General features: G+C 46.7%; 1 protein-coding gene across 4 annotated transcripts in view; it reads left to right on the forward strand.

The window, feature by feature from the left end:
- Nucleotides 1-12483, forward strand: part of dmxl2 (Dmx-like 2) — a 157972-nt gene that overhangs the window by 48970 nt on the left and 96519 nt on the right. For all 4 annotated transcript variants that reach the window (XM_078530216.1, XM_078530217.1, XM_078530218.1 and 1 more), the window contains exons 11-12: nt 2866-3128; nt 6240-6897. In XM_078530216.1, coding sequence (XP_078386342.1) covers nt 2866-3128; nt 6240-6897 — 921 coding nt within the window. The remainder of the gene's footprint in view (nt 1-2865; nt 3129-6239; nt 6898-12483) is intronic.

A 12483-nucleotide genomic window follows, 5' to 3' on the forward strand; every position in this document is an offset into this window, starting at 1 on the left:
GGGCAGGCGCTGACCCGGGCATACTCCAGGGAGGCAGAGACACCTGGGACACTCTAATCCAAGGAACCTTCAGCTAGCACAGCACATATGGACCTCCAACACAAGCCTGGGCTGCAGCCTCCATACTGGAAACATTAGTGCCAAATCTGTCAGGATAGGAGCATTGACGATGGGCCCAGTCAATAAATGTCAATGACACACAAATCAATCATAACATCTCAGGAATCCATCCACCTGCCCAAGAAAAGAGGCACCCCCAACCATGTTAAGACGACCTTAATTTAATGCTTTCACAAATGTCTCTTAACATAACACAATAAAGTGGTGTTACACTGCAAACAAAATCAGAAGGAGCTCATAGGGGAGCCAACAAAAAACCACCAGTGATGAAACGTAAGGTGCCTTAATTTTACGTTTGCAGGTGCTACGTCTTTGTGGTGCCCCCTCACTGGCACTGGCATCTGAGACAGCCTGCTCTCTTTGCTGTCCTGTTGGCCTCGATGACCTTGGCGGACGTCCTCTGGCCTGTGCTGGCTCCACCTGGGAGGGAAAGCTCTGCAGCTTACATCTCCCCAGTCATCTCAGCCTCATTGGGTGCCGCGGTCACTGGCAGAGGGGGCGGAGGAGCTGCCGGCCTCATCTGGAGCACCCTGAGAGGCGCCAGCAGAGATGACAGGCAGCTGTTGTGCTGACGTGAGGTCCGTTTGGCCTTTAGTGCCCATCCATCTATGGTGAGCAGGGAGGTGGGATACCTGGTGCCCAAACCACTGACCATCTGAGGTCAGTGCCTGTGTGAGGGCTTGCAGGTCCAAGCGCAACCCCAGGAACCCCTGATCCTGTCCCTGGAGCTGTCTCTCCATGACAGTCGCCACCCTCTCCATGGAGAAAGCTTTGTGCTCATCCATGAGGCTCAATGCATTGGCTATGGTCCACGTAGACTCTTCCACCACTGACGCCAAGCCAAGCACGGCCTCATGTATTTTCACCAGATGGTCCCGCACACCTGGCTGTACCTCATGAGTTGGCTCCATCGCGGACGACCCCAGAGGCTCATCATCAGCCACGGACTGAGCATGTGCCTGGGCCCCTGCAGTCCTCTGACTGCTGGCGCCGTGGGCACACTCTGTCTCCGCCAGCTCCTCCAGTGATGTGAAGAGCCCTCACAGTTGTGCCCCAGGACACTAGCTGAAGATCTGATGTCCACCGGGGTGCCAGTATCTGCGCTGGTGCCTGCCTGGCAGAGATGGTGTGACGCTTGTGATGTTGGAACTTCATGGCCCTCAGGTGTCAGAGGGGGCCCCTGCTGTTCCGGGTTCCGGATGCTGAAAGGAAGAGTAAGGAAATTCGATCAGTTAACATGCGGAAAATGTCAATGTAAATGCCTGTCCCCTGGATCATCATGCAGTCATCATTCCACATGCAATGGGCAAGCCATGTTGGTAATGTCACACACTCAACAATCAGCACTGCCATGGCTGTTGGGAGACTATTGGTGACGTGAGTGCTGGCTACACATATCTGCCCGTGGAACCAGCCTCTCTGGCTCCGGTGGACCTGGGCACATGGCGCCTCTCCAGGCTGAGGGCCTCCTGCTTGAAGCGGCTAAGCAGCAGTACCTGGACTGACCCACCGCCAGTCCTCACCCGCTTGGCGGTGTTGTGAGAATTCTTCTCCTGGAAATAAGAAAAGAGCATCGATAAATGATACTTGTACCATGATTCTCCTCACGGCCGGCCAACCCCAAGCCCAGTTGGCCATTGCAGGGGCCCAATGCACCCTTGCCCCGCTGCTGCCGACACACTCACAAATATGCCAGGTGTGTCCTCCCCCACCCCTTGCCCCCCATCCCCTTGGCCACATGCTGCCTTCATCACACTTGAGAGCATAAAGTTTAACCTGCTATAGCAAGGAGGCACAATGACGTGGAGCGCAGAGGGCAGCAGATCGATCTGTGCCACGCCACCTTGAAGATCCCCTCCCACCATGTCATCACCCTGACTTCGACATGTCCTGGAGTTCGAGCACTGCGCCTGGGTGCAGATCCTCCAGGTTGCCCCCGCCACAGTCATGTGGGTCTCAGTCCACCGCATGCTGTGGGTGCAGAATCCATCTCATCACCACCCTCTCAGGCTGACCAATGCATAGGGAATATCTGCTGGCCCACCCAGATAAGGACACATGCCGTCAATGACTCATTGCATTCAACCCAGTCAGACATAGGTGGGGCGCCAGGGGGGAGAAACTTACATGGGTGACATGAACGATGCCAACATGCTACTCACCCTTCCCGTGCGCAGCAGATCGTTGAAGCGCTTGCTGCACTGGATCCATATGCGCCGCACCACATCATGGGAGCTCACGACCTCCGCTACCACCTCCCACGCATGCTTTGTCAAGTGTGGTGGCCTCCTCCTCCCATCCTGGGGGATGAGCACCTCCCGCCATGCTGCCGCCTCCTTGAGGCACCAGGACGCACATTGACCACCCGCCCTACCCTCCTGCATGGCCAGCCTGGATCTGTGTTGGCCCGACCTCTGGCCATGTACAGCAGCCTGCAAGCGGCTGCAGCTTGCCCTTTTTAAACGGGCCGCCGGGTCGCCATTGGACCAGGCGGCGATTGCCGATCCGCCGCCTGCCCACTCCCACTGTCCCCGGGAGCCGCGAAACACGTTGGGCGGTCCTCAGTTGCCCCCCCAACGTAAAATGGCGCTGGCGATCGGGTCCGTCCGCTCCCACTCCGCCCCGACCCCCCCCGCCAGAGGGAAAATTCTGCCCATGTTATACTTTAAATGCACTTGGTTTATTAACTTGCGTACAGTTTTCCGTGCTGTATTATGCAACATATTTATTTTTATTTTGTCACAGAACAAGATGAAATTTCAGAGAAAGGATCAGAGTATGAGAATGAGGAGGTTGAGCAAGATGGGAGCACCAAAGTATCTACACTGTCCTCTGCAGGGATTCCACTGCCTACGATGTTGTTAGATCGAAAAATTGAGATGCTGCAAACAGAGTGGAACAGAAATGCCGACATGTTGTTTACAATCCATCCTATAGATGGTTCATTTTTAGTATGGCATGTGAAGTATTTAGATGAGTATCACCCAGGAATCTTCAGACAAGTCCAGGTACAGATAAAAAACTTAAAAATGGTTGCTTTAAATTGGGGGAAAAAAAAGTATATTTCAAAAGCCAAACTTGCCCATTTGAAACATAATGATGTATGCTTAGAAATTGTAATAAAAGTTCAGTAGGGAGTTGAGCAGCTGGGGGCATTAAAACATGTATTGGACCTATGATCAATTATCTTAAAAATATTCATTAGCTGCTTTGTTTTCTTCAAAGCTGTTGGAATAGTTTTCATTCAACACTAATCAGTATCTTGCGCTTAAATTACAAATCAATTTAATGCTAATTTCATAATGGGATTCCAATATAATTCACAGCATTATATGAAGTTTTGCTTGTAATAATGTCTGCCTTAGGCCTGGTCTTCCATTCTTAAACATTTGAATGCCACTAAATGTTTATTTTAAATTGCCGCCTCTCTTTCCAGGAGATTTTTATAGAGACATTTGGGTCTACTCCAAATCCCAGGGTTGACAATAAAGAGCAGTTCCTTTTTTGTGGCCATGAATTTATTAGTCATTATGTATCTTTTTCAATTGGTTGCCAAACAAAGATTGGCAATTTTTTATTAATACTTATAATAAATTCCACTTTCCTTGGTCTAAGATGAAGTCAAATATTGTTTTAGATGTCATTCTGTTTCTCAACTTTAATTTCAGCAGTTTATATCCTCATTGAACTCCAACAGCCTCCAGCTTTTACTAGAGCATGAAGGATAGTGTTTTTTGTCAGCTGTCTGGTGTTTTAAAAGCTGACTGCCTGCAACAATTCTGAGACCTGGAATAGCTCAGTAAAGTGCTTTTGAAATGGATGGTTTCAAGATTGAATTGAAACCATGCATTCGTTCATAATTTTCTGCGAAAGTAACGACAAGCTTAATATGCACACCGTTATTCATGTGGAAATAACCCAGCAACCTGTGCCGAGGAAATGATGTGCCTTGGGTTCAAAATTGCTCAATGATTTGTGCCACTTTGCTGTTAGACTTGTGAAAATGGGAGTGCACAGCAACCTCCCCATGGGAATGATTTTTAGTTCGGTGGACCTGGGAGCAGCCAGGGAATGGGCCCCCAACCACAATTTTGCGCTGGTTGGCCAATCAGCACTGCAGGGGTGGGTGGCTGGAGAAGGGTGAGTGCTGAAATCAGCGCGAGCGCACAGGAGCACTCACAGAAAGCTCCATGAAGGCAGAGAGCTGCCTCAGAGAGTTGAAGTTAACTGCCTAAAATAAAGATTGTAGAAACTGGGGAAAAATGCCCATGCATCAGAATTAGTCACCGGAACACAAATCAGACAAAAATTCTGTGCAAACGTTTTTATTTTTAAAATTAATATCAGAAACTTCATCCCGCCCTTGCCAAAAAGGCAAAGACCGCGTGGCCGATTCGTCGGACAGGCAGCGAAAAACCACGGTTGATTAATACCTCAATAGCCTTAATAGCCCTCTTTATTGTCAGCAGGTGTGCTGTTGACTCTTGCGCACGCCCGCTGACCGAAATATTGCATGAGTGCGCAATGACGTTGGGACGCTCACCTGACGTCATCACGCGCCATTTCACGCTCGAGCGTGTTGGATGTGCGCCCGCACGTCCAGTGAAAAGTTCTGCCCCATGAGTTTTAAGAAATTTCCGTATTTGTATTGTTAAAACTAATTAAACTCACTACAGAATGTTAGGGTTGGAAATTAATGACATAAAGACCCTTTTAATGATTAAATTTATGTTCCAGTAATGTCACTCAACCTTTCTGGCCCAGAAAGATAACAGTTGAAATTATGGAACCCCATTCCTGCACTCAGTAAATTGCTGCTGGAGGTATTTTAAATTAAAAGAAATTAAATTTTGAACATTTTTTCTTTCTTTTCCTTTTTGTCTCACTTCTCTCAATCCAAACTTTGTTTCTGTCGGTTTATTTCTCCCTGTATCTAATTTGACTCTAATTCACTCTCTTTCCATCTGTGTTGTTCCTCTGCATCTTTCTCCATCCTTAAATTTAATTGATTAAAGAGATAGAGTGTTGGCTGTTCACCAGGGTTCCAGTTACCCTTGTTGCACTGTTATCGGGTTGCACTTCCAGTATTTTGGGGTGGAAGATTGAGGAAAAATGTGCATGCAGCAAGTTCTCCATTTTTAATGTTTACTCTTATCACTGGCCACACTTTCATTGGAGCCTTGTTACAATTACTCGCCCAATTTATTGAGGACTTGTCAAGATAGATTTCTGCCTGATCAATATCTCTTTGGTCTTCCACCACTCCCCTTGATCCCATCCATCCAAGCCCATCTAAACTATTTGTTTTCACCTACATTCAACACCTGGGTAAAAGTATAACTTTTAGTGATTGACCTGATTACAGAAAGTGATAACTTTTTTTAATTGGACCTTGCATCTTGGGGCTACATTATACGGGGTGGCGTGGTTCCTGTGCCCCCACCCCTCTGGCTAAAAAGTTGGGGTGGGTGGTTGTGCTGGGGAGGTGGTTAATCCCATGCAGGGTAGAAGTGGTTGCCCGCAGTCACAGTTAATAGCTATTAAGAGGCTGGAGGCAGAACTTTTGTCCCTAAGGGACAGGAAGTCCTGACTTGGAGAGCTGCCGGCCAATCTGAAGTTGGCAGCTCTTGAGGTAGCGGTAATGCCATCAGAAGCAGTGGCCTCTGCTGGTACTGCACTCAGGCGAAGAGGGAGTGAATTGCGATGGATTGTAACTTTGTAAGTGTTTGCGTTTGGAGAGGGGAGCATAGGGGCCGAGATTTGAGAGTCCATTGGGGGAGAGCAACCTGTGTAAAGTGACCAATATATTTTGGCGAGCTTCTGTTTGATTCCAACTTTAGAACTCTTTCCTGATTTCTCCACCTTGCTACCTCTGTCCCCTCCTTTAAAAACATCTATCAAACTTATCTCTTTAGCTATGCCTTCTGCCTTAATCTTGTTGCTTCCTTTGCTTGATAGCTATGTTCATGTCTGTGAAGGTATTTGAGATATTTTGCTATGACAAAGGTTCACTGCAGGTGTACATTTTTTACTTACTGCAGGCAGAACATAATTTTCAAATCATGCAGAAACATGTAATGTATGTTAACTAAAAATATTCAATTCTCTTTACATTTCAGGTTGCATTTTCATCTCGGATTCCTGTTGCTTTTCCCACTGGTGATGCTAACTCACTCAGCAGAAATATCATGATGTATGCATGTACTGTTAAAAATGTTAAGAATCTTCCTGAAAATGACCCAAATATCAATGGGATGACCCACTGTGTGAGTAGCTCAAAATTAAATATCATCACTCCAGCAGTTATGATGATTTCGAAACACATTGATGGATCACTAAATCAGTGGGCAGTAACTTTTGCTGAAGAATCTGCTTTCACCACCGTTCTAATCGTGTCACACAAGTTTAGATATTGTGGACATCGTTTCCATCTAAATGACTTGGCTTGTCATTCAGTGCTGCCATTGTTGTTGACCTCTTCGCATCACAATGCATTAATGACTCCTGAAGCTGACTTTGTTGAAAAGGAAAAGCTTATGGTAGAATCTGTAAAGTCCTTGAAAGGGCCAACTCCACAGCAGGTGAAAAATGCTGCTACACGAACATTTCATGACCCTAACGCCATTTACAGTGAACTGATACTTTGGCGCATGGACCCAATTGGACCATTGTCATACTCTGGGGGAGTTTCGGAGCTGGCACGTATTAATTCCTTGCATACTTCTGCTTTTTCGAATGTGGCCTGGCTTCCAACGTTGATCCCAAGCTATTGCCTTGGTGGGTTTGTTTAGAATTAGCTTTGATACAGTTAAAGTATTTAATAAGAAGAGTTGATTGTGGGCATGCTAGTCAGAAATTAACTGAATCTTTTATCACGCTGCTATAGTTTCAAACTGTTTTCCTAGTTATCAAGGACATTGTGCATCATTATACTTCATTCGCCCTTGGTAAGATAGATAATCCATCATGGAAAATTTGGGACTTTCTTGCCCTTTTCAGAGTCTGTTTTACTCATGAACTTCCTGGGCGGGATTTTCTGACGCTGCCTGCCTTCGGAATTGTCCAGTCCCACTGAAAGCCAGTGCATTTTGACTGGGCCATCGAGTCTCCCATGGCAGGTCTCACCACGACAGGGCCAGAAAACTCTGGCACCTGACCTTTCTCCTTCATTTTTCCTTAATGTCTGCATTCATTAGAATCACATCAGTCAGTTGAGGGTGACTGCCCTTGACATCAAGGCAGCCTTAAACTGAGCGTGACATCAAGGAGCCCTAGTAAAACTAAAGCCAATGGGAATCAAGGAGAAAACTCTCCACTGGTTGGAGTCATGCCTAGCACAAAGTAAGATGGTTGTGGTTCCTAGAGATCAATCATCTCAGCCCTGGGACATCACTCCTGGGACAGGAGTTCCTCAGGGTAGTTAGTGTCCTAGGCCCAACCATCTTCAGTCTTTTCATCAGTGACCGTCACTCCATCAAAAGGTCAGATGTGGGGATATTTACGGATGATGCACAACTTTCGGCACTATTCACGACTCCTCAGGTACTGAAGCAGTCCATGTCCATGTGTAGCAAGACCTGGACAATATTCAGGTTTGGGCTAATAAGCAGCAAGAAGCATTTGTGCCACACAAGTGCCAGGCAATGACCATCTCCAATAAGAGAGAATCTAACCTTCTCCCCTTAACCCTAACCCTAACTCTTTTGAACCCACTGGTCTGCAGTTTAATTCTTCAAAACGCCAGTTGACTGAAAATTTAACCCAGGATTCTGGCTTTAACTGCCGGCACATAGGTTTCAGACAGCCTGGGAAACCTATCAAGGTCAACAAGCCTGGGTTGACGGGGCTATGAAGCTGACAGTCTTTAAATATAGATATATGAAGGCTCTGCTTTACTGCCTGCTGCTGGCCTCTCCTGGGCCCAGAGGTTAAGACTCTGCTCAGTATTTCACCTCCGTGTCTAAAATATTTTTCTGGCAAGCCATCCTTGCAGCATTTTTGTGGCCAAATTTCTCTGCATACCCTTGCCTAAAGGAAACTGTTGAAATAACCAAGGTTATTTTAGGTAGGACCTTTGCAGTCATGCCATCAGGTCAAACATGTGCAAGGAAGCCCTTGCTGATTATCATCTACCCCTCCTGAATAACTACTACTCAATGTTGCACACCAATTGGTAGAAACACTGGGGTGGCAAGGGCACAGAATGTGCTCTGGGTGGTGGAATTTCAATCTACATCACCTAGAGTAACTCAGTAGCACCACTGCAGATCGAGCTGGCTGAGTCCTGAAGGACACAGCTGCTAGACTGGGCCTGCATCAGATGGTGAGGGAACTAATGAGGGAAAAACCTACTTGACCTTGCCCTCACCACTCTACCTGTTGTACATGCATTTGTCAATGATATTATTGGGAGGAGTAACCACAGTCCTCGACGAGATGAAGTCCCATTTTCACATTGAGGATGCCCTCCATCATGTGTGGCACTACTACTGTGCTAATTGAGATAGATTTAGAGCAGATCTAGCAGCACAAAACTGGGCATCCATGAGATGCTGTGGACCATCAGCGCCAGCAGAATTGTATTCAACCACAACCTGTAACCTCATGGCCTGGTATACCCCTCACTCTACTATTACCATCAGGCAGGGAATCAACACTGATTCAACATAGAGTGCAGAAGAGCATACCAGAAACAGCACTAGGTACCTAAAAATGAGGTGTCAACCTGTTGAAGTTACAACACAGGACTATTTGCATGCGAAACAGCAGAAGCAGCATGCGATAGACAGAGCTAAGCTATCCCAAAGCTCTGCAGCCCTGCCACGTCCTGTCATGAATAGTGGTAGACAATTAAACACTAACAGGAGGAGGCGGTTCCACAAAATCCTCATTCTCAATAATGGGGGAGACCAGCTCATCAATGCAAATCCATCCTTAGCCAGAAGTGCCAAGTGGATCATCCATCTCGGCTTCCTCCTGCAGTTCTGAGAATCAATGATGACAATATTCAGCCAATTCTATTCATTCCATACCTTAACAAGAAATGGCTGAAGGCACTGGATACTGTAAAGACTAAGGGCCCTGACAACATTTTGGGAGTAGTACTGAAGACTTGTGCTCCAGAACTAGCTGCTCCATTAGCTAAGATGTTCAGTCCAGCTACAAAACTTGTATCTACTCAACAATATGGAAAATTGCCCAGGTATGTCCTGTCCACAAAAAGCAAGACAAATCCAGCTCAGCTAATTACCGTGCCATCAGTCTATTCTCGATCATCGGCACAGTGATGGAAGGTGTCATCAACAGTGCGCTCAAAAGGCAGTTAACACAGCAATAATCTCCTCATGGGTGCTCATTTTGGATTCCGCCAGGGCCCTTTGGCTCCTGACTTCATTACAGCTTTGGTCCAAACATGGACAGAAGAGCTGAGCTCGAAGTGAAAGTGACTGCCCTTGACATCAAGGCAGCTTTTGACTGAGGGTGGCATCAAGGAGCCCTAGCAAAACTGAAGTCATGGGAATCAGGTTTTAGGGGGGTGTGGAAATCTCTCCACGAGTTGGAGTCATATCTAGCACAGAGGAAATGGTTGTAGTTGTTGGAGGTCAATCATCTCAGTCCCAGGACATTGCTGCAATAGTTGCTTGGTAGTGTCCAGGGCCAATCGTGTTCAGCTGCTTTAACAATGACCTTCCCTCCATCATAAGGTCAGAAGTGGGGACATTTGCTGATGTTTGCACAATGTTCAGCACCATTCTCCACTTAGATACTGAAGCAGTCCGTGTCCATATCACGGGATCACACAGTGCAGAAGAGGCCGTTTGGCCCATCAAGTCTGCACCGACACGTGAGAAACACCTGACCTACCTACCTAATCCCATTTACCAGCACTTGGCCCATAGCCTTGAATGTTTTGATGTGCCAAGTGCTCATCCATTTAAAGGATGTGAGGCAACCCACCTCCACCACCCTCCCAGGCAGCGCATTCCAGACTGTCACCACCCTCTGGGTAAAAAAAGTTTTTCCTCAAACCCCACCCCCGAACCTCCTGCCCCTCACCTTGAACTTGTGTTCCCTCTTGACTGACCCTTCAACTAAGGGGAACAGCTGCTCCCTATCCATCCTGTCCATGCCCCTCATAATCTTGTACACCTCGATCTGGTCGCCCCTCAGTCTTCTCTGCGCCAACGAAAACAACCCAAGTCTATCCAACCTTTCTTCATAACTTAAAAGTTCCATCCCAGGCAACATCCTGGTGAACCTCCTCTGCACCCCCTCCAGTGCAATCACATCCCTCCTATAATGTGGCAACCAGAACTGCACACAGTACTCTAGCTGTGGCCTCACCAAGGTTCTATACAACTCCAGCATGACCTCCCTACTTTTGTAATCTATGCCTCGATTGATAAAGGCAAGTGTTTTTATGCCTTTTTCACCACCCCACAAACATGCCTCTCCGCCTTCAGAGATCTATGGACACACATGCCAAGGTCCCTTTGTTCCTCAGAACTTCCTAGTGTCATGCCGTTCATTTAATACTTACTTCCTTATCAAATTACTCCTTCCAAAGTGTATCACCTCACATTTTTAAGGGTTAAATTCCATCTGCCACTTATCTGCCCATTTGACCATCCCGTCTATGTCTTCCTGTAGCCCAAGGCACTCAACCTCACTGTTAACCACCCGGACAATCTTTGTGTCATCCGCAAACTTACTAATCCTTCCCCCCCACATAGTCATCTATGTCGTTTATATAAATGATGAATAATAGGGGACCCAGCACAGATCCCTGTGGTACGCCACTGGACACTGGCTTCCAGCCACTAAAGCATCCTTCTGTCATCACCCTCTGTCTCCTACAACTAAGCCAATTTTGAATCCACCTTATCAAATTACCCTGTATCTCATGTGCATTTGCCTTCTTTATAAGTCTCCCATGTGGGACCTTGTCAAAGGCTTTGCTGAAATCCATATAAACTACATCAACTGCACTACCCTCATCTACACACCTGGTTACCTCCTCAAAAAATTCAATCAAATTTGTTAGGCATGACCTCCCTCTGACAAAGCCATGCTGACTATCCCTGATCAAACCTTGCCTCTCCAATTGGAGATAGATTCTCTCCTTCAGAATTTTCCCCAATAGTTTCCCTACCACTGACGTGAGACTCACTGGCCTGTAGTTCCCTGGCTTATCTCTACAACCCTTCTTTAATAGCGGAACCACATTAGCTGTTCGCCAGTCCTCTGGCACCTCCCCCATGGCCAGAGAGGAATTAAAAATTTGGATCAGAGCCCCTGCGATGATCTCCCTTGCCTCCCTTAGCAGTCTGGGACACAAATCTGGAGATTTGTCCACTTTTGCCAACGCCTCCAATACCTTGTCACTCCCTACATCAATTTGTGCCAGAACCTCGCAGTCACTCTCCCCGAGTTTGATACCTTCATCCTCATTCTCTTGGGTAAAGACGGATATGAAGTGTTCATTCAACACTCTGGCCTCTGGCCTAGACCCATAGATTGTCCCCTTGGTCCCTAATGGGCCCTACTCTTTCCCTGGTTATCCTCTTCCCATTGATATACTTATAGAATATTTTGGGATTTTCCCTACTTTTACCAGCCAGAGCTTTCTCATATCCCCTTTTTGCTCTCCTATTTGCTTTCTTAAGCTTCACCCTGCACTTTCTGTATTCCACTAATGCCTCTGCTGATTTGCTTCCCCTATACCTGCTAAAAGCCTCTCTTTTTCTTCTCATTGTATCCTGAATATCTCTGGTCATCCATGGTTCTCTGGGATTGTTACTCCTTCCTATCACCCTAGAGGGAACATGTTGAGCCTGTACCGTCCCCATTTCCATTTTGAACACCCCCCCACTGCTCCTCTGTAGATTTCCCCACAAGTAGCTGTTCCCAGTCTACCTTGGCCAGATCCTGTCCTATTTTACTAAAATCCACTCTGCCCCAAACCAAAACATTTTTTTGCAACTTGTCTATTTCTTTGACAATAACAAGCTTAAATTGTACCATGTTGTGGTCGCTATCACTTAAATGCTCCCCCACCACCACCTCAGCCACCTGTCCAGCTTCATTCCCCAGAATTAGGTCCAGCACTGTGCCGTCCCTTGTAGGACCCTCTACATATTGACCTAAAAAGTTCTCCTGTACACATTTCAAGTAATCCACTCCATCCAAGCCCTTAACACTATGTCTATCCCAATTAATGTTGGGAAAGTTGAAATCACCTAATATAATTACCCTATTGTTATTGTTTTTACACAACTCTGCAAATTGTGCACATATTTGGGCCTCAATTTCCTGCTGACTATCTGGGGTCTGTAATAAACACCTAACAATCTGGCTGCCCTA

Source organism: Cetorhinus maximus, chromosome 26 (assembly GCF_964194155.1).
Source record: "Cetorhinus maximus chromosome 26, sCetMax3.hap1.1, whole genome shotgun sequence".
Classification (NCBI taxonomy): domain Eukaryota; kingdom Metazoa; phylum Chordata; class Chondrichthyes; order Lamniformes; family Cetorhinidae; genus Cetorhinus; species Cetorhinus maximus.